The 22,705-nt window shown below is 43.2% G+C and overlaps 1 protein-coding gene across 2 annotated transcripts in view; it reads left to right on the top strand.

Annotated features, from left to right (window-relative positions):
• Positions 1-22,705, top strand: part of LOC138267781 (fatty acyl-CoA hydrolase precursor, medium chain-like) — a 247,890-nt gene that overhangs the window by 174,109 nt on the left and 51,076 nt on the right. For both annotated transcript variants that reach the window (XM_069216980.1, XM_069216981.1), the window contains 2 exons: positions 1,644-1,781; positions 6,614-6,700. In XM_069216980.1, coding sequence (XP_069073081.1) covers positions 1,644-1,781; positions 6,614-6,700 — 225 coding nt within the window. The remainder of the gene's footprint in view (positions 1-1,643; positions 1,782-6,613; positions 6,701-22,705) is intronic.

Raw genomic sequence — 22,705 nt, 5'->3', positions numbered from 1 at the left:
ATATATTTTTCTGAATTAGTGCCTTCCTTTTTTTAAAAATAACTTGAACAGTTGGGTAGCATTCTCAATTGAAATGCACAGATGAATTTCTTACCTCACACCATTCAAAGATTTTGTTTATGATGTCAAGGAAAGGGAAATCTCAAGTTGTCTCACTAATTCTATCATGTTTTTTTAGTTCGGATATTTTTTATTTTTTATGCAGAATGAAGGAGAATAAACAAAAGGCAGATAGTACATGAATATACAGTAAATTCCAGCAATCCTTAACTCCGGCTATAGTACAAGCCAGGTTCTGATGTATTCATGAAACTTACTGGACCCCACTTAGACTGCACATACTTGGACTGAGGGACTCCCCCTTATGCTTGTGGTGTGGGGAAGGTACAGGGGATCTTCCTAACATGCTCTTCAAGTGCAAAATGACACATTCATTCTGGACAAAAATCTAGGATATGCTATTTCAACTCACAAAGATCCCAATAGAAACTGATTTCCTCACAACTGCCCTAGGTCTCCATGCCAATCCTCATGCACCTGTCTTAGACAAGACCTCCTTTTATCCCTAGGCACAAATACAGTTCTTGCTGACTCCTGTCACTACTCCCAAGCCTAAGACGTCTTTGGGATGCACTTGAAAAATATCCACAGGAAAACAGACCCCCTTGAGACCCACCATTGCTCGGCCCACCCCCATGTGGGGGTTAGCCCGGTGGTACACCATCTGAGTAGTCTATACTTGCCCAGTGTAGCCAGTCTTTCCTTTCTATAATGTTTGTATTAACTCTCATTTCAGAGGTTCTATATTAGTTGGACCAGATGTTTTTGTATAGGTCTGTAGTGCCAGTGGTATGTCAGGTATTCAGGCTAAACATTGACTATATAATGTTGTTTCACTTACCAGTAATTTTATATAAATGTATTTTATGTGAAAATCAAGAACATCTGGAATGGATCTGGCCCTTCTTGATATATATTGGGCACTCCTGCTACATATGTATGCTTTCAGGTCTTTGGGTTCAGTTATATGAGGTTAATTTGCGGTAAAGCTGGCTAGATCTTTACATGCATTTTTACACTGAGCTACCACTAAAAAATTTATATTTTAAATTCATATGTAACGCTAACAGTAGGATGAAATATCAAACAGATCAACTGATTCGTTTTTGCGTTTAGTTTGCCTATTATTTTACACCTTTATTGGAAATTATGAATTATGTATAATGTGCATAGGACAATTTTTACATTTCATTTATACAGCAGTGGATTTTAAAGATCCGTTAAGAAGCAGCATGTCTTGAAATGCAGTTGTATCCTTTAGTAAGTGATGTGATCTGAGATATTTCATTATGTGTAGGGATATTCTCAAAAAATAAGTCGCTAAGAGTTAATTCAAGATATTCATGTTACATGTTTTGAATGATTAGATTATCAAATTAAAGTTAAATGTAAAAGGTAAATACCTTCTTTTTCATGTTTATCTGGGCATGGAGTACTATGAAATGGTTCCTATAAAGAGGGTGAATAAGAACTGCAGTGTATATCCGTTTACCAATGAATTGTCTAGATATAATTGTAATCTTGTACATTTCATTTCTAAAAAATAATTTAAATATATAACTAATTTGTTGTCCACCTCAAAGTTTCAGGTCATCCCTGCTGTGACCGATGGTGTGTTTTTTCCTAAGAACCCTGAGGAGATTTTAGCTGCTCAGGAGTCCAACCCTGTTCCCTTTATAATTGGAATCAACAACCATGAGTTTGGATGGATCATTCCCCAGGTAAGTGTACTTATTAATTTCCTACATCACTTCTTGTATAATAAATTAACATGAGGTTCATCTTTTTGTGTCCAAACCTATTGTTTCTTCTGTTTTAGAGAATGTGTAAGCAATATATTGATGACGTAGCAAAACTCTACCTGATGTTAACCAATCTATGGACAGTTTCTTTAACCTTTTGTAAAATGTGAACTTAATCTTGATGTGGTTCTTGTAACTCAGGGCTTTGTTGTTGTTTTTTATGTTTATTATTTCATGAAGTATTACAAAGTTCAAAAAAGGGAGCTAATATAATCAGTAGTGCAAATAGAACAAAATAAGCATTTAATAATTATGAAACTGGGAAGAACATAGACAGTAATTTAAGAAAGATAGAAATCAAGGTTTACAAAGTGGACATAAACTTGTCATGTCAAATGAGTATTCGTGCCCTAGTTTCTTTTAGCTACACTTGCTTAAAGATCTGTGCTTGTTGAAGTTCCAATAGCATGCAGCATCTGCCATAATATACCTCAAAAAGACAATCAATAAAAGTGTAAAATGTGTATTTGCTGTTGCCCCTGAAAGTATCCCCATGGCAGCCCGGAAATTAAATTGGCTGTCCTGCAGACTGAGACTCCCATCCTTTAAATAGGAATCACAGCCATTTTTTTTTTTGCCTCAACTATAAGTTAGAAAAATCGAATGAATATCTTCATAGTATATTTGTGGACTATTGCACCGGAGAACAACATAATGGGAATAATTTCCATTTAATACCATTGATTCATCCACGAATAGAGTGCAGAATGTTTCCCCAGTTTGATAATCTGGCCTCCACTTTCCTCTGAGGAGGTTTAAATTAAGGGCATTTGTAGGCAGCAGCTTTGCCTTTACCAACTTGCACCTTGATTTTATCCACTTAGACGTTGTTTTCCTCAATTGAGTTTTGTTATTTATAATATGTTTCCCAATTTTTTTTGCACCTCTTTGCTCTGCATGGTACTTATTAAATAAACTCTGAATTGCAGCACAGAATTGGGCTAGAGCTCAATATTTTAAGTGCACTGGAGTATCTGAACAAGAATTAGAAATAGAACTTTAAATAAGAGCTCACAGAGTTTAAATCACAGTTTAAGTCCTTAGTCTCTAATATTATCCACTATATTTCTTTGTATACAAAATTTTGACTCACTCTGGCACGAGGGTCCTGGCTGCAGCAATTAGTGTATCAATTTCCTACCAAGAAACACTTTGAAACAGAAGGAACATATACTCAATGGATTAAGATGGAACCACCATTGCAGGTCTCAAGACGGTTCCACTGAGGTTGTGGGAACTGTAGTTAGCCCTAGATCCCATTGCATGCTTTGTGTACCATAGGACTCGCAATCACGAAGCTTCACTCCAAACGGTGCACACACTCTGTACTAATATTTGGATCTCCATTGCAGCGTATGACTCAAATGCCATTGAAGTTCGTGGAACTATGTCTCTGTGCTTCAACAGCATAGACAGGTGATTGTACACCATGGGTAATGGCCCACTTCAGGAGACCATAGTAGACTGGAGCTCATTTGCAGTATGGTGCAGTAAACCCATAGTCTAATAGGAAGTATTGCTTTAAAAAATCAATAGTTCTTTAATATGCATAGGGAAGGTGTGCCAGTTAAATGATGAATAAAATAAACTAGAAGCCTGTAGCACCTTTTGAGATTCGTATATGGTCGAAAACACTTTCACGGTGCATGCATGAGCTCTTTCATTCATATATACAGCTGTAGATAGTATCTTATGGACTTGTGAGGTAGTCAATGAATTGCATTTGGCAGACATAATGTTTCAAATATATCCACTGTTTAATCACACATCCATCATTAGTCTGTCAGCAGTCTCAAGTACAGGTTCCCACAACTCAGTGTGTTGGGGCTGAAACTGCTGAAAATCTGCCAAAAGTGACACACATCTAAAAAAATTAAGCAACAATACACCCACCACCTCAAGAAAAATGGGATTTCCTCCCATTGAAAAAAATGTATATGGATGGTGCCAAATGAGTGCCTATGAACCCAAAGTCCACTGTACATCTAAAAGTGGTTCCAGGTCTGGTGACAGGCACATTCAACAGAAGTCAGAGTGGAAACCAGTGCCTGCTTTAACTGATAGATGTTACAAGGAGATGGGGTACTCGTTCTGAGAATGGGTTGGAACCCAAGTTATAGGAATGGCTATTTGCAGTCAACTTCTTAAGGCAGGAGATATGTCTACTGTGACTGTGGCACCTACTGGACCTACGTTTTTTTCAGTTAGCAACTTCAAGATCCATTTAAATAAGTTATTGTATTTCTTACACAGTTAATAAAGGACCATTTCAGTACCAGTACAGTAAGTAAATAAAACAATGATGGTGAAAAAGGCTTTACAGTAGCTTAAAAATAAAAAAATGAGCACCATTGCAATGTAATCGATTAGAATAAAGGTGGGACAGCCACATATCCTCTGATACATAAAGCATAATAGTCAAAGTGAATGTATCACAAGGAAAAGAATCCTAGTGAATTCTAGTTTGTTTTAATGGGAAACAGGAGTTAGCGTAGCTTTTGGCTTGCAGACTCGTGCCCCTGCCACCTGGTGACTTTTACCCTACTTAGCTTGCTCTGTTTCAGTACATTTATTTAATTATATCTTTTAAGATGGCTGCCTTGTTTTAGTTAATGCCTATGTTTTAGTTTCCTGTTATCAGTGCCACTGCACTAAGGCGTCAATATCAAGCGACAAAGATAAACAAACTGTAGGTGTTTCACATTAGGTACTTTCCCTCTTCACGCTTTCGAGGGAATTGTTTATATAAATTACCGTCCAAATCATGTCTTGTTATCTATTGCTTGGGAACAGACCTACGTCAGGGGTCCAAGCAGACCTGTATAAATACTCCTCACTTAAACAGATAGTCAGAGGGATTCCGACCAGATGCACTCGCTGCTATCGATGCTGCACATCGCCTTGACGCTGACCCAGTCTTCGTGTCCCTACGGAGTCTGAGCTAGAGACCTCATTCCAAGGTGACAAGGGTTGGGGGCTCTTCGTATGGACATGGCATTGGCAGATTAGGTGTAACATTACTAGCACTGGTTTAGATTAGAGGTTAGGCTCATTATGCTAGGTTATTAGGACTTATCTCATACTTTATGTCATTACATATTATTGCAAAATGGTGGGGGTCTTTGTATTAATGACTCTTGTCTTTACTATTCTGTTTCTTGCACTGTTCATTATCCTAATCATTGCAGCCCATGCATCTTATAGCAGATTGCAGTTTTGCTAAATAAAACCTATTGAAACTTTACTACATCTTCTTAATTGCCTGTGTTTGATTGAGACATAGTGTTTATGTGAGAAAGGGGCAATCTCCGTTTAACCACGACACTCCCTGAGATGTCACACTCTTGAGTCCATGTGCAAAAGCTGCCACAAATCACCTTTTACTGTTTGGGTTTTTGGTGAGGTGCTGCTTGTGAGCCGGAAGGGTTGGGCCGACAGTTGCGATTTGTTGTAGGATTAGTATAGTCGCCTCAAACATAAGTACTGTCATCCTTTAACCAGCAGTCTTGTCTAGAGCAAGAGTCAAACTACGACAAGAGCTTGAACCGTTTTCCTACTTCCTTTTTTCATTTCAAAACACAGTGTCACATCTAAACACAATGAAATTACTTCTCTACAAGATAAAATATCTATTGTGAAAGGAATAAATGTCTATATGTCTCTTTTTGGCTGAAAATACCAGCATAGGTTCCCACAAGCATGGAATAATTAATGGTGGCTCAGGGAGATGAAGGTTTACAGATGCAAGTTCAGGTGTGTCACCTACAGATCTTCTACACAATCTTGTAAAGCAGATTTTCTTAGTTTGCCTGCTACTGCTGTTCTTCTGGAGAAGATCAAGTCATTACTTACAGTACCTTCAAAAGCTGAACAATTATGTAAAGGGCATTCCATGTGTAGCCCCCCTCCTCAGATAAACATACAACGTTAAGCACAAGCGAGACCCCCAGCTCTGTGTACTCTGCAGGGAGCATTTTAATTGTACATTTCTGGGTTCTCATGGTATTCTGCACTTATGCCCTCTAATTCAGCCATTTTCATAAAATACTAAAATATAGTGACAGAATAATTACCAAATTAGACATTAAACATGTGTTGTGACTTTGAAGGGTATAGAAACATATATATTTATATAACCATACCACGCAGCACGTTGGACCTAAATGCAGTCTGCCTTTTGGAAAAGAGGAATATGACTGAGCAGCAGGGATTCACTGGTTTTGAAGGGTTTCTAAGCAACTCTGGCTTTAAAATAAAACTTGGGCAGCACGATTCAGCAGTGACAATTTGAGATCAATCGCTCCATGTGCTGCCCTTACTCTCATGATGCTACATGCACTGTAGTGAGGACATCTGGTTATCTACCCACTGGTTAACTCGTTGTAGGAAAGGTGTATGTCCCTTGTGGCGGGACAACATGATTGATGGCTTTAGTCACAGAACAGCATGACAGACACTGATTCACTAGATGCTAAGCCCCAATACACCTCTCACCAGTGCACTTTGTCTGTGTAACTGGGGTGATCACCGATGGCACTTTAGATAACTCGAGGAGTTGGCACTAACACTGTTCATTAAGAGGATCCTTTTTAAAACCTGTCTAGGAATGTAACATAATGGACTATTTGTGAAGCACATTAATAGGATGAGCCTTAAAATGATTTGGCAAAAGTGCAGTACAAATTATTATTATTATTATTATCATCATTATTATTATTATTTTTATTAAATGTCTTACATTGTCGCCACAGACAATGAATATATCTAAATCTGCATTGGAAGAAGGATTCAACAGAGAAAACGTCAAATCATTCCTCCAGATGTCTGCTCCACTACTGGTAAGAACCTCACTATTTAACAAATATCACTATGTGTCCTATGATAAACATGGCTCAGTTTGAGGCCTTCAAACATTGCAAAGCAGTTCGACCCTCATTACAAGTGACCAGATATACTTTAACAGATGCAATAAATATTGCATATTCCTAGTTATTAGGGGAATCACATCTGGATGTTGGTGTCTCTCCTTCTAGCTGTTGAGGCATGAGTATTTTGTACATTAATCCTCCAAGTGAAGGAGCATGATGTAGGATGACATTTGGTGGAGAGCAGTCTTCCGTTGTGTAAAGTGATTCCTTGGAAAACATAAGATTAGCAAGTTTTGTCTATTGTGACAGCAGTAGCGATTGAGCCACAATTTTAAGTTCATCTTAAGAGTTTTGGATCACACTTCTCTCAGAATTCACACCTAAAACTGTTCACTTTAGATTAGGAAGGCAATGTGTACTTGAAGATTAGACCCTGGTGAACAGTCAGCATGTCATAACTTCTGACACCCTGGAAGAGAGCCGTCCACCATGTTTATGGACCCTTTGTATTCCTTGCAAGGTTCTTTGTACAGTCAAGGGAGCCACTGGTACTGTGGCTTCCTTCATAGCATCAAAGGTTTGCCAAGCAAGTTCCATGTTTAAAGTGCCTGCTCTGCAAACATTTTTGTTCAGAGAAAACAAGCACCTAAACGGATTTTTGTTTTCTCTGAACAAAAAGTAAATAGCTCAGTGAGCAAAGAGCTTTTTCCTGGGTGCAGTTAAAATGTTCCATGCCTGTTTCCGCCATGTCTCAGTTGGTGGAAATTGACAGGGAAACATAAGTGGCTGTAGACAACTGTCATTGTGATCCAGTGGTCCTGTGGCAGACATACTATTAAGTTAGGGATTACAGTTAGCATTGTCAGTGGAGGTTCCATTAACGTCAATCTAGTGGTTCTCCCAACTGTAAAAAGAGCAAGGAATCACAGGTTTGGCGTGGTGAGAGAACATTGGTTTTTCAGCCATCCTCCCGCTGCGCCAAGCCCTAAATGAGACCTTTAAAGTATTTTTTTCCAAAATGAAATTTAGCAGGTTTGTACATTACAGGCAGGTCTGTGTACATGGCGATCTTCCCTTTGATAAGGTGCCCTTACAGAGTGCAAGTATGCCTTAAATAATTAGCATTTTCTACAAATTATTTTGCACAGGTTTTGCTGCGTACACAGGGGTGAGCAAATGTTATTCTTTTTAATTAAGCATTTTACTGGTGGTGTTATTGCATAAACATATAAATCAGTAAAAGACAGGAATACTGCACCACACATAAACTTACCAAGGAACATGATTCCATGGTATTCATACACTGAATATCACACCACAGTTACAGGATGTCTTCTAACTCATCGCTTCAGGTATGGCTTGGCACTGTCCCAGTGTTCCCATTTTTTCCCATGCTTTAGGAGACATCCCAACCAGTGTAAATGACTACTTCTCACAGTCTGCTTAGGACCAAGGTAAAGGCCCACCTCCCAAGGGGAACTTTCCGTTGTCTCCAGTTTAGAGCAATGCCCTGTTTGTTAATAAGAGTTCCAAACCAATCAAAGTCCCCTCTTGTAGGTTATTTCCCACATTTTCCTTGATATTTACAAGTGCAATCTAGGATGTGAGAGAGATGAGTGTCCTAGTGTGATTCTGAATTCCTTCTCTACCAGTGTCCAGAGTCTTTAAATTGCCCTACATGACAATACTGTATGGAGAATGCCCCCATTTTCTTCCTGACATCTAATGCAGGGGGAGCAAAGATCCCAATAGGCACTGGGAATATTTAAATAAAAATGAGTTGGGGACAGCCTACCAGACTCATGGTCTTATTCCCATCTCTAAAGGTCCCAGCGATCTTTCCGATGGCAGGTGTGGAGAGCTACTAGATAGCAGGGATCATGTTTTTAATTGAAATAAAATGGGATGGATGGCTCCCAGGGGAGCAGAAAACTTACTAGATATCAGAAATTGTTTGTATTAAAAATAAAGTATGGGCTGGGGTGGCCCACAACCCTAAAGATTCCAAAAGTGTTTCTGCCCCCCCCATAGGTGGCTGGTTGGTGGTGTTGCGCTGAGTCTGCTGCTGTCAGGTGGGCAGGAAGCACATTAGACACCAGAAATTAGTCTTGAGTGCCAAAAAGGGTGTTGTGACAGCCCACCGAGGCATCTAGTTGAATCCCCAACCCAGTAGTTTTTCTTCACCCCCCACCCATGGGACTGATTAAGGGTTTTACCGACCATAACCTTAGCCCACAGAGTGTAGAAAGCCTAGCAGACACAACGGATTACTACTATAATTGTTTGTTTTTATTTTACAAAAAAAAGGTTGGGGATTACTTTACCAGGCATTGGGCCTGACCCCACTGCTAAAAAGTACAGCAGATTGTCTGCCCTGCTTGAAGGCTGATTCAGGTTTCTGCGCCAATCTCCACCCCTTCCTGAGGGTAGGTGAGGGCAGAAAACCCACTAGATATCATGGATTATAATTTCTCCTCATTTGCCTTGGTGGAGGGCTGCAATATTTAGGTTCTGGAACAGCCTGCAGCCAAGGAATCCTACTAAGCCTAGGCATTTATTGAAAACTGGACTCAGGTTGAGTTCAAGTTGTAATGAATTGTATGGATCCCAACAAATTTGTTGTGTAGAATAGGTCAGCTATTTTCCCCATATTTATGCAACTTCAAGCCATTCACCAAAGTCTTACCACCCTGTGTTCTCAAACCTCTCCTGACCAAAACTGCAACCATGTGACAACATCATTGACACCACATTGACTTCACACGGACCAAGTTTTCACTGGTTGGGGTCATGGGTGATAAGTCCAGCTATCCAATTGGGATACCATTTTTTATTGAAAAAAGTGTGGAAATACAGAATATTGGACAATTCTTTATTATCAATTCAATGATCTCTATTTTTGGCTTCCAAACATAAGCCAATGTACACACTTTGCAAAATGCCCTCTGGATCACAGCAGAATGAGCGATCCAAAAATCAGAATTTTACTAGTGACCACTATTCCTGATGAACTCAGTACGTAGGACACATTTCTGAAATCACTTTATTCATGTAGGAAATTGGAGTATTATGCAGTGATGCTGGTTAGCATTCACTATGTAATACTCCCACAATATCCCAAAGATGGCCTTGGATTCACAATAATAAAATCCTTAACTCAGTCCTGGTAGTGTGAGAAAGAGCAGTCAGGCTTTACTAGAACATGTGTTAAGCATTTCAGAGTACCAACATGGACAATAATTAATTGCCATGACTCGAAAGAAAACCAACACCAGTTTATAAAAAATAAAGCCGATTTTTATATGAATTTAGACAGCAAAACAAAGTAAGTCAGATATGCATAACTGGAGTTATGGAATTTTCAATTGAAAAATAATTCAATATAGTTAAAGCTGTCAAACCTTTACCATTGCAGTCATTGGGCAGAATCACTAGCGACACTCGGCCACTTATGGTGTGAGTTCAGAGGAGCCCATTTGTAATTAAGGTCATGCAACTTTCCATGGCTCATGAGGCCTGGGTGCAGAGGTGCCCTGGCTGTCCTTTGTGCTGAATGCGGGAGCCGCGAGTTTGTAAAAATAGTACTTGTGACACTCGGTCCCTTGCAATTCAAGTTTGTGGGAGCCCAGTGGGGGTTAAGCTCATGTGGGCACCAGGATTTACCAGTCAGAACAACTCCACCTTGCTCGGGTGTCTCGGGTGCAGATGTGTGCTTGCCTATCCGTCGTGCCGAAAGGCAGCTGCTGTTGCTGGCTTTACATCTGTGACAGTGCAGGCGAGGACACAGATGCAAAACCTCGACAAGAGAGCTACCGGTGTCGCAGATGCAGGTGTTGCGGTGTGCCCTTTGAGTTGTAGCTTTGAGTAAAGGTGGTGATGACCCCACTAGCCACAAAGAAGCCTAGGCAATAGTAAGGAGTAGGTTACCCCCTGTCCAAGCAAGGACCCTCACTCTAGTCAGGGTAAGTCACGCAAAATCCAAATTATCCTGTGCTCACCCTCTGGTAGCTTGGCACTGAGCAGTCAGGCTTAACTTAGAAGGCAACGTGTAAAGTATTTGTGCAATAAATCATACAATACCACAATATAACACCACAAAATACACCATTCAGTGTTTAGAAAAACATATATTTATCTGGATAAATGCAGGTCAAAACAATTAAAGATGAAATAAGCAAATGTAGGAATATCACTGAAAGTAATATCAAGTGTCTTAGGGTAGAAATATTACTGTAAAAGCAATACAAAGTGTCTTAAGTTCTCCTAGAAACAACTAGTGTCTCTTGCAGGGCAAAGTACCTGGTTTGCATTGAAAAATCCTCGCAAGGGACCACAGAGGAGGAGGTGCGTGGAAAACAGTGAGTGTGCATCGGTTTCGCCCCTTCGCACACGGACTTGTGTCATTATTTTCGATGCGGGGAAGACGTTGCGTCGATTTCCGGCGCGCGGACTTGGATCCTCTTTGGATTGCAGGGTTATCAGATGCTCCGGGGATGATGCGTGGAATCCTGGCCTTGCGGAGCGAAGTCACAGGGGCTGCGCCGATTCCGGTAGCAAAGCGTGGAATTTTCTTCTGCACGGCAGCCGCTGCATCAATTCTTCTCAGGAAGTCGGGCAGCATCATTCTGAGTCGGCTTGCAATGATCTAGTAGGGCTGTGCATCGAAGTTTCTGTCACGTCGCTGGAGCTGAGTCTCTCTTCTGTCACTAAGTCAGGGCTGCGTCGTTCCGGTCTCGGCGTGCAGTGAATTTTTCACCTTAAGCAGGCTGTGCGTTGGATTTTCACCGCATGGGGATTTCAGCTGCAGGAGAGAAGTCTTTTTGGTCCTGAGACTTCAGTGAACAGGAGGCAAGCTCTATCCAAGTCCTTGGAGAGCACTGCTGCAGCACAGAAAGAGAGCAGCAAGACAGCAGGGCAACAGCAAGGCAGCAGTCCTCTCCAGAAAGCAGTCAGGTGAGTCCTTTGGGCAGCCAGGCAGTTCTTCTTGTCAGGGTGCAGGTTCTGGTTCAGGTATCTTCTCTAGGAAGTGTCTGAGTTGGCAGGGGAGAGGCCATGTTTTTATACCCAAATGTGCCTTTGAAATAGAAGTAGGGGAGACTTCAAAGAGTGGCTTAGAAGTGCACCAGGTCCCTTTCAGTTCAATCCTGCCTGCCAGGGTCCCAGTAGAGGGTGTGGCAGTGCTTTGTGTGAGAGCAGGCCCTCCACCCTCCCAGCCCAGGAAGACCCATTCAAAATGCAGATGTATACAAGTGAGGCTGAGTATCCTGTGTGTGGGGTGTGTCTGAGTGAATGCACAAGGAGCTGTCAACTAAACCCAGCCAGACGTGGATTGTAAGGCACAGAAAGATTTAAGTGCAGAGAAATGCTCACTTTCTAAAAATGGCATTTCTACAATAGTAATATTAAATCCAACTTCACCAGTCAGCAGGATTTTGTTTTACCATTCTGGCCGTACTAAATATGACCTTTCTACTCCTTTCAGATCAGCAGCTACCACAAACAATGTATGAGGGCAGCCCCAATGTTAGCCAATGAAGGGAGCAGGCCTCACAGTAGTGTAAAAATGAATTTATAAGTTTTACACTACCAAGACATGTAAACTACACAGGTACATGTCCTGCCTTTTACCTACACAGCACCCTGCCCTAGGGGTTACCAAGGGCACACCTTAGGGGTGACATATGTAGAGAAAGGGGAGTTTTAGGCTTAGCAAGTACATTTAAATGCCAAGTTGAATTGGCAGTAAAACTGCACACACAGGCCTTGCAATGGCAGGCCTGACACAAGGTTAAGGGGCTACTTAAGTGGGTGGCACAATCAGTGCTGCGGCCCACTAGTAGCTTTTAATCTACAGTCTTTGGCACATATAGTGCACTCTACTAGGGACTTATAAGTAAATTAAATTAGCCCAATTGGGTGTGATCCATTGTTACCATGTTTAACGGGAGAGAGCATATGCTCTTTAGCACTTGTTAGCTGTGGTAAAGTGCACAGCAAAAACAGTATCTCAAAAGTGGAGGGAGGAAGGCAGATAGTTAGGGGTGACCACCCTAAGGCTGTCAGGTCTAACCAGAAGCTAGCTGTAACTTGGTGGAGAGCTGGACTACAATTCCCACAATGCACTGGACCACTTGCTTTGGGTGATCCCTCAGAGGGCCCGATGGCCAGTGCTTCTTTGGTTTCAGTAGGTGCTTTTTACCTCCACTGTGCAGGGGTCTAGTCCCATTAGTCCAAGGGAGTCTGGTCAGGTCTTGCCTCTGCACACAAAGGGTTTCCTCTTGCTGGGGGAATTGAACTTTGGTCCAGTACAAGTCACAGTTGAGCAGTTTCAGAAAGGTTTCTACAGGTTTAAAGTATCACACTTTTGTTTGTGCAGGTTTCTGTTGTCATCGATGCGGGTCTCCTTCTGTCCTTTCTTCGCAAGTTGTTGCAGATCTGAGGTTCTGGTGCTGGGGTGCAAATTAAATCCTAGATTTAGGAGTGTTAGGGGTGTTCGTGCAAGTAGCCAATGGGCAACTAACCCTTGCATCTAATCTGCCCTTGAGAGGACCGCATCTGGTGGGCTGTTGCACCTTTTATACCTTGCACCCTCTATTTTACCACTTTCCAAGATGGGGCAGGAGTCTTCCTCAACTCTACAGACCAGGTACCCACCCTAGAGGTGTGGATAGCATTCTGTGGGTGTATGCCTCCTGACTAACTAATTTTCCCACCTGCCTGGGTGCAAATGTGCCTGAGACTAGGAGTGTTGCTTTGTCTGCCACTGGAGGACAGCCTGCTTGCATATCAGAGGTGGTGTCCCCTTTGAAGCGCACCGCCTTGATGTGCCAATTCACTATCCTTTCTGGGAGGGAGATGTGACTTCCTTCCCATGTAGGCCTTTGCCCTGACTCCAGGAAGTGTTCATACTTCTGCCCAGGGGAGCAGAATGCTGTCTTGGCTGCAGCTGGCTGGCAGCCAGAGCACAGGAAAAATGGCAACAAGGTGAGCAACCTCTAAGGCTGCCATTGGGTGCAAGGCCAGATCACCCACAAAGGTCATGGCATGGGTGAGAAGGCACATTGTTTGATACGAAGTATCAGCCAATGGTAACCTAAGGACTGCCTTTCACTTATAGCATGGAAAAGGCCACTATAGGGTCATATAAGCTTGCACTTACATGTCCACACCTTTAATACAATGCACCCTGCCTTCTGGGCTCAGGAGGCCTTCTTTAGGGGTGACTGACATATATTAAAGATAGTGCCATGGTTGTGCCACACATGGTGTGTGCACATTCGAGTTTGAGACGTTTATGCTGCTCCTGCAGTCTGCAATGGCTGGCATACTGTCAGTAGTTTACTTGTATCACTCAGGGTGGCACAACCAGTGATTCAGCTCTGGTGACCCCTTTAACACCCAATCCCTAGATACCACTAGTACCATATAGTAGGGACTCATAAGGGGGTGTTAAAGTGCTTGCCAATTCGGGATACCAATTGACATATACCAATTTAGTGAGAGAGCACTGACACTGGGGCCTGGCTAGCAGATTCCAGTGCACTTTCAGAGTAATAAATAACAGCATCTAGATCAAAAAGTGTGGGGCTGACCATCCAAACAGAGCATGTTCTAACAGGTCATACCTATTCTTTATTCATTAGAGTTTAACATGCGAATTGATACATGATGACTATACAGTGAAATATCATTATGCACTGCAGCTCAGTTGTTGGCTTTGGCTGCTATTTCATGTTTTTGGGTACCCAGCAAACCCTATATATTCCTGCAACCAGAAAGAACATATGGGCATAACAGTATATTACTTTTGAAAATCAAAGATCAGGGCAAAAGATTACACATGAAAACAGTGTCACCTATTTCAGTTTTTTCCTATTTATATATATTATAAATATTTCAATTATAGCTTGTCAGCTTCTCAGAAATGTACAGCTTTCCAGTTTCACCCATGAGGTTTCAAATGTTTTCCCACAAAAAAAGGAAAGATTGACTGCCACTTAAAAGATTAGAGAAACTGGTGAAATAAATGTTGTTGGTTGTTCTTTACAACTCTGCATGTTTCTGAAAGCTGACAATCTCAGCACAATAAATCTTTATTGGTACAATTTTTTTAAAAAAACACACTTTCTTCACAGCACTTTCTTCCAATTTTCAAAACAAGAACATTTTTTGCTATTGTTAGACATGTCATCTGTGATGTGTTATCTCCCACATTTTTGCCTTCACTCCCTTACTTTGCTGAACTTGTTGTTGGTATAAGTCTACTTCACCCCTGCAGCACGGAATGTGCCAGCCACTAAAGTAGCATTGTAAAACATGTCTCAGGGCTGCCACTGCAGCCTGTAGTGCAGTTTTAAACTGCCTTTTGAACCTAGCAAAATACATCTTTTCCCAGGCCTCAACCTTCTTCCTCATTACTTAGAAGTCACCCCTAACAGAGGTCCCAAAGCCTCACAGGGCAGGGTGCAGGGTATTTAAAAAGTAAGGCATGTGTATTTAAGCTTACATGTTCTCGAAATGAGGAACTCAGAAAAAAGACTTTTCACTGTTATAAGGCATATCCCCCTGATAGACTAATTATGGTTTATCCTATTACATTTAATATGTGTAACGTCAATTTGGGAGCAGATAGAGAAAAGTTTATGCTCAAATTCATTTTAAATAAAAATCCTCTTCAATTGTGAAATCAGAATTTAGGTTGCAATCAGAAAGATGCAATTTTTCTCCTCAAACAACTGAGCCTTCCTTCCAGTGTCCTTGGCCACACAGCTGTGAAGGGCGCTGATGTTGTGGGTTGGGTGTTGCTTCTAGACAGTGAGACAAAGAGAGCCTACTTGTAAGGAGAGAAAGTCTTCTTGACAGCATGACTGGGATGATTTGAACCCTGCCATGATTACATTTCAAAGGACTCCACCTGCAGCACACACAAAGGACCCTGAAACTAGTCCTGCCCTGCCTTTGTCACCCTATACAATTTAGAGCCAGGACCAAAGGAAGAACTGGCCAGAACCAGTTTTGAGGGATGGTAGTGGAATTCTCCCAAAGAAAAACTGGGAACAAATATAACAAGCATTTGCAATGCCATGTGTCTCGCATTTGTTTGAGTTAGAGCTATTAGCGTTGTAAACTCCTAACTGGATTTTTCTTGCCACATAAACTGAAAATGAAAGTAAAACAGTTTCACATAAGCGAGCCACCGGCCGCCATGAGCGTGAAGGAGACACACAAAAGGAAACAGAAGTTCTCTTGCAGTCAAACATATCGGCAAAAGTGCAATTATCCATGTAACCGGCAAAAGGGCAATCATCCATGTAACAGGGTCAATGTCATGCAAAGTGCTCGACTACTGCCCAGCGAGATGGCGCTGCATAGGAAATAAAAAGAAAAAGTAGTTGAGGAACCATACGGAAAACACAGAGCCTCGTATGTTTTCAGTAGTTTACCGGTGCTCTCGAGGGGGACTAGACATTGGAAAAGGCATGACATATGCATGCCTTTCACTAATGAAATCAAGCAAATTTTAAAAGGCAAGCCCACAAACCAACCAAACCGATGGGCATGACATGGGCATGGATAAAAGCCCACAGACAGGGGCCAGGGCACTCGATCCTTAAAATTAGACCTTCAGAACCCACCATAACAACAAGCCAGGACCATAGGAAAATTGAGAAGAAGGGCTACCCTGGTGCTAGAAGGACTGCCCTACTGCTAGAAGGGATGCTTAGCTGTCTTAAAACATATTGGGCCTGCTTCCCTTGATCTCAGGCTACCAAGAGTCACTCTTAGGGTCAGTTGTCTGACCTCAAGTGTGAGCTCTAGGGATACAACAAGCTTCCAGAGGCCTTCTTGCAATTGCTCAGCTGACCAGTGCCAACATGGCTTGCCTGGATATGCCTGAGCCCTGATGCTGGCCTCTGATGGAGTGAGACCTGGTCCTAATGTGGTGCCCACAGGTACTGGACCCTTGGCCGGCATGATTGTGAACTCCCCCTCAGTAAGAGAAGAGAATCCTAATGTTTGGACTCCTTGTGACCTCTTTATGCAGCGAATCAACTGACTGCGACGACCACCAATGGAAAGCTCCAGCGGATCTGCTTATCACTTTCTCACTGACCGTCTGCAGTGACTGGCAATACAAAACCTGCACTTTGCATCGAGAGCAACCATCCTTAATGGTCAACCAGAGATGACCGGCTCGTTATGCTACTGTAATGACTGTCAGCGACACTCCACTTGATGCCCCTCCAATAGCCTCTTGACAGCCACTAACCCAAATGGCACCCTTTGCCACAGACTTGAGAGGGTGACACTTCAGCGGGACTAATGTATTCCTTGTATGCGACCTGTGCTCCACAGTGTGGTCAACCTGAACCTTTCCTTATCTAGTATGATCAGCTACCCAAGGCTGGGACTTTGTGCTTTTGGGCTATTTTTTTTGCAAAAAACGTTAAACAATAATATCATCTCTGTTTTTCCAGATTGGGTTTTTTACTGGGTTTTTTGGATGTTAAAAATGAATCAATTCTTATAAATTAGTTTGGAATTTTCTTGTGTTTCTGTTTTTATTTGATTACTGTGTTTTAGAAGAATATTTTACGCATTGCCTCCATGTTAAGCCTGACTGCTTTGTGCCAAGCTATCAGAGGGTTAAGCATAGGTTAATATAGTGACTTTTGTGTTACATTCTAGCTTCAATGCCTTTTGAGGGACAAAGTCATAAAGGTTAAAGCAAGAAGTGCCTCAAACGTCAGAAAAAGGGAATGGCACTAGTGGGGAAATGGTTAAGATTCCAACTTCTTAACAATCCTGTTAAAAAGCATTCAAATGCATTAGAGATTCTGAAGATACAAATACATTCCTGAATCTAATATTGAATGATTGAGAATTACTTTCTTAGAAAAAATATTCATTTAATTGAAATAAATGATTCTTAGAGAGAATGCATATTTTTTTTTTGCAATTTTAGCTATATTTATCCAGATTATAGGGGTCATTACAAGTTTGCCAGTCTCAGGACAGCCATGTTGGTGGTTGCGGTCATACTGCCAACAGGCTGGCAGAGAAGACAGCCAAATTATGACCATTACGGTTTTCCCAGCAGAATACAGCCAAACCACCGCCAGTGCGGTCAGGCCACCACGATCGACGGTAGCCACCTGCAGGCAGGCAGAGACCATGTTTCCATTGCACATATTAAGAGGCAGCACACCGCCAAGGTTTCCTTCACGGTTGCACCACCACAGAAACCCTGGCGGAAACCAACAGTATAAAAGGAGACACTGTCAGGAAGCCATACCTGTCCGGAGGCGCCATGGAACCAGAATTACACGTCTTCCCGTTGCTCCTGCTCGTCCAACGACTCCAGAACCAGAGATGACGACAGCAACCGTGAGTACACACACTTACCTGTCACTGTGGCAAAAAGCCAAAGTACCTACGCATGCACAACATGCACATCAGGAACAAGTGGTGAGGGTGAACCACACACGTAACCTCACCTTGACACGCTCACACACACAAAGCTACATACACACATGCAGATACATAACACACACACTGCTGCCATCACACACGACTGGAAGACACACACCAACCCCCAGATATACAGCGTTGGCACAGTCACACAAAATAACACACACCACCACCAAACAACACAACTACACCACAACCGCAGCACCACAAAAGCTCAGTTAAGCACCCAGAATACACACCTCCACTTGACAAATCATGCATAGAACACAATGTAACAACACCAGAAGACGAAAACACATAATCACACATCCTAACGATGAGGCATACTGCATTGTAAGAAAGTACCATCTTTCTTGGCATGTTACCCCCAATTTTACATGTATGTCAGTATGTTTTTGCCTGTCTTACTGGGATCCTGCCAGCCAGAACGCCAGTGCTCGTAGTTAGTGGCCTGAATGTGCATACCTGTGTAGTGCCTAACTGTGTCACAGAGACTCTGCTAATCAGAACCTCAGTGCTCATGCTTTATTTGCTTTTAAATTTGTCACTATGGGCTATTGACCACTTTTACCAATTTCAATTGGCATACTGCAACACCCTTATAATTCCCTAGTATATTGTACCTAGGTACCCAGGGTATTGGCGTTCCAGGAGATCCATATGGGCTACAGTATTTCTTTTTGCCACCCATAGGGAGCTCATACAAACCTTTACACAGGACTGCCATTGCAGCCTGAGTGAAATAACGCACTCATTATGTCACAGCCATTTTCACTGCACCTATAAGTCACCTAATTGTCTACCCTTCGCTTGATGAAGGTTAGGTGCAAAGTTACTAAGTGTGAGGGCACCCTTGCACTAGCAAAGGTGCCCCCACATAGTTCAGGGCTAATTCCCCGGACTTTGTGAGTGCGGGGACACCATTGCATGCGTGAACTACATATAGGTCAATACCTATATGTAGCTTCACAATGGTAACTCCGAACATGGCCATATAACATGTCTAGGATCATGGAATTGTCACCCCAATACCATTCTGGTATTGGGGGGGGGACAATTCCATGCATCCCTAGGGCTCCGGCATAGAGCCCTGCTACGGCCAAACTAACTCTCTGGGGTTTTTTCTGCAGCTACCGCTGATGCCAACCCACAGACAGGTTTCTGCCCCCCTGGGGCCTGGGCAGCCCAGTCCCAGGAAGATAGAACAAAGGATTTCCTCTGAGAGAGGGTGTTACGCACTCTCCATTTGGAAATAGGTGTTAAGGGCCTGAGAGGAGTAGCCTCTCCTGGCCTCTGGAAATGCTTTGAAGGGCACAGATGGTGCCCTCCTTGCATAAGCCAGTCTACACCGATTCAGGGATCCCACCAGCCCTGCTCTGGCACGAAAGTGGACAAAGGAAAGGGGAGTGACCACTCCCCTGACTAGCACCTCCCCAGGGGAGGTGCCCAGACCTCCTCCAGTGTATCCCAGACCTCTGCCATCTTGAATGTAGAGGTGTGGGGGCACAATGGAGACCTCTGAGTGGCCAGTGCCAGCAGGTGACATCAGAAACCCCTCCTGATAGGTGCTTACCTCTCTCTGTATCCAATCCTCCTCTGAGGGCTATTTAGGGTCTCTCCTGTGGGGTTCTCATCAGATAAGGAATGCAAAAGCTCACCAGAGTTCCTCTGCACTGCTCTCTTCGAATTCTGTCAAGGATCGACCGCTGACTGCTCCAGGACGCCTGCAAAACCGCAACAAAGTAGCAAGAAGACTGCCAGCAACATTGTAGCGCCTCATCCTGCCGGCTTTCTCGACTGTTTCCTGGTGGTGCATTCTCTGAGGGCTGTCTGCCTTCACCCTGCACTGGAAGCCAAGAAGAAAGCTCCTGTGGGTCAACGGAATCTTCCCCCTGCTAACGCTGGCACCAAACTTCTGCATCACGGGTCCTCTGGGTTCTTTCTCATCTTGATGAGCATGGTCCCTGGAACACAGGAGCTGGACCCAAGTGTCCCCGACAGTCCAGTGGCCCTTCTGTCCAAATTTGGTGGAGGTAAGTCCTTGCCTGCCCACGCCAGACGGTAATCCTGTGTACTGCATGAACTGCAGCTGCTAGGGCTTCTGTGCACTTTTGCAAGACTTCCTTCATGCACAGCATAGCCCAGGTCCCCAGCACTCCGTCCTGCATTACCCATCTCGCTCAGTTGGACTCTGACTTCATGGGACCCTCTTTTATTGTGGTGAAATGACTGCCATGCTCAGATCTTCTGAATGCCTGTTTGGGTGCTTTTGCGGGTGCTGCCTGCTTCTGCATAGTCTCTCTCTATTGCTGAGCGCCCCATCTGTCTCCTCCTCCAAGAGGCGACCTCCTGGTCCTTTCTGGGCCCTAGCAGCTCCCAAAATCCTCAACTGCAACTCTTGCAGCTAGCAAGGCTTGTTTGTGGTCTTTCTGCTTGGAAACAGCTCTATATCCTCCAGCACACCGTGGGACATCTTCTGACCAAAGGAGAAGTTCCTGGCACCTTCCGTTGTTGCAGAGTCTTTGGCTTCTTCCACCCAGAGGCAGCCCTTTTGCACCTTCATCCGGGGTTTAGTGGGCTTCTGCCCCCCCCGGACACTTGCGTGACTCTTGGACTTGGTACCCTTCCTTTGCAGGTCCTCAGGTCCAGGAATCCATCTTCAGTGCTTTGCAGTCAGTTGTTGTCTTTGCAGAATCCCCTATCTCGACTTTACTGTCTTTCTGGGGTAGTAGGGTAACTTTACTCCTACGTTTCAGGGTCTTGGAGTGGGGTATCTTGGACACCCTTAATGTTTTCTTACACTCCTAGTGACCCTCTACACACTACACTAGGCCTGGGGTGCATTCGTGGTTCGCATTTCACTTTTGGAGTATTTGGTTTGTGTTGCCTCTAGGCCTATTGTCCCCTATTGCATTCTATTGTGTTCTACAGTGTTTACACTTCTTTTCTGTTTACTGATTTTGGTTTGTGTATATATTTGGTGTATTTTACTTACCTCCTAAGGGACTATGGGGGTTATTCCAACTTTGGAGGAGGTGTTAATCCGTCCCAAAAGTGACGGTAAAGTGACGGATATACCACCAGCCGTATTACGAGTTCCATAGGATATAATGGACTCGTAATACGGCTGGTGGTAAATCCATCACTTTTCCGTCACTTTTAGGACGGATTAACACCTCCTCCAAAGTTGGAATAACCCCCTATATCCTCTGAGATACTTTTGGCATATTGTTACTAAAATAAAGTACCTTTATTTTTAGTAACTCTGAGTATTGTGTTTCTTATGATATAGTGCTAAGTGATATAAGTGGTGTAGTAGAAGCTTTGTATGTCTCCTAGTTCAGCCTAACCTGCTCTGCTATAGCTACCTCTATCAGCCTAAGCTGCTAGAACACCTCTAATCTACTAATAAGGGATAACTGGACCTGGCACAGGGTGTAAGTACCACAAGGTACCCACTATAAGCCAGGCCAGCCTCCTACACGGAGGAGGTGAGGGCCCACCGCCAGTTGTCTTCATTGTTATCTGGTGCCTAGATGGCATGGAATGCTCCTTCCCCCATAAGCCGTTCCACATCTTCCTGATGTCCTCTCTTGTGCGTGGATGACTACAGAATTCACCTTGTCGATTATCCTTTGACACTACTCCATTTCCTGGGCAATCGATATATGTTGGACCTGTGCTCCAAACAGTTGTGGCTCTGTCCTGACAATGTCATCCACCATAACCCTCAACTCGTCATCAGTGAAACCTGGGTGTTTTGTGGGGACATGGTTGTGGTTGTGTGGATGGTTTGTGGTGGTGTTGTGAGTGTAACACTGGAGTGTTGGGTAATTGGTGTGGTGTGGGTGCTGTGTTGTGAGGGGGTGACGGCTGTTGTGGATTGTGTGTGTCAGTTTTGTGTGTATTGTGTTAGTTGTGCTGATGTGGAGTGTGTGCTGAGTGAGATGTTTATGTGTGTCTGTGGTGTATAAGTGCTATAGCTAGCTTATTGACTTGTCTGAATATGTGTTTGGTGTTCTGTTTGCAAAGGATTGTGAGTTGTGTAGGGGTGTATTATATAATGCAGTGAGTAGGTGTGGCTGGTGTGTGTATGTGTGTCAGGTGTGGGGGATTCAAACTGTCCAATGTGGTGTGGTGTTCTGACTGATGTGGGCTCTGTCGGCTGTCAGTCTGCCTATGGTTTTCCACCATGGAAGAACTGCTGTGGTGATTTATGGCTCGTAATCTGTTGGGTGGTATTTTGTCGGTCTGGTGGTGCTGGTGGTGGGACCGCCTTTTGTCTGTCCTTCAGTGTCCTGGTGGTATTGGATTTTTGGCTGTTTTTTGGCATTCTTCATTGTGTGACTCGTAATACAGCAGTCAAATTACCACTAACATGGCAGTCGTTTGTCACCCGCCACCGTGGCGGTCTTACTATCACACTGACAAGCTGGTAATGAAGCCCTAGGTGTGTTTTGTGAACAACTTAAGTTGTAACTTTTATATATGCATATATTTAAC

The sequence above is a fragment of the Pleurodeles waltl genome, chromosome 12 (assembly GCF_031143425.1).
Source record: "Pleurodeles waltl isolate 20211129_DDA chromosome 12, aPleWal1.hap1.20221129, whole genome shotgun sequence".
NCBI classification, from domain to species: Eukaryota; Metazoa; Chordata; class Amphibia; order Caudata; family Salamandridae; genus Pleurodeles; species Pleurodeles waltl.
This window is presented reverse-complemented; position numbering and strand designations above follow the sequence as displayed.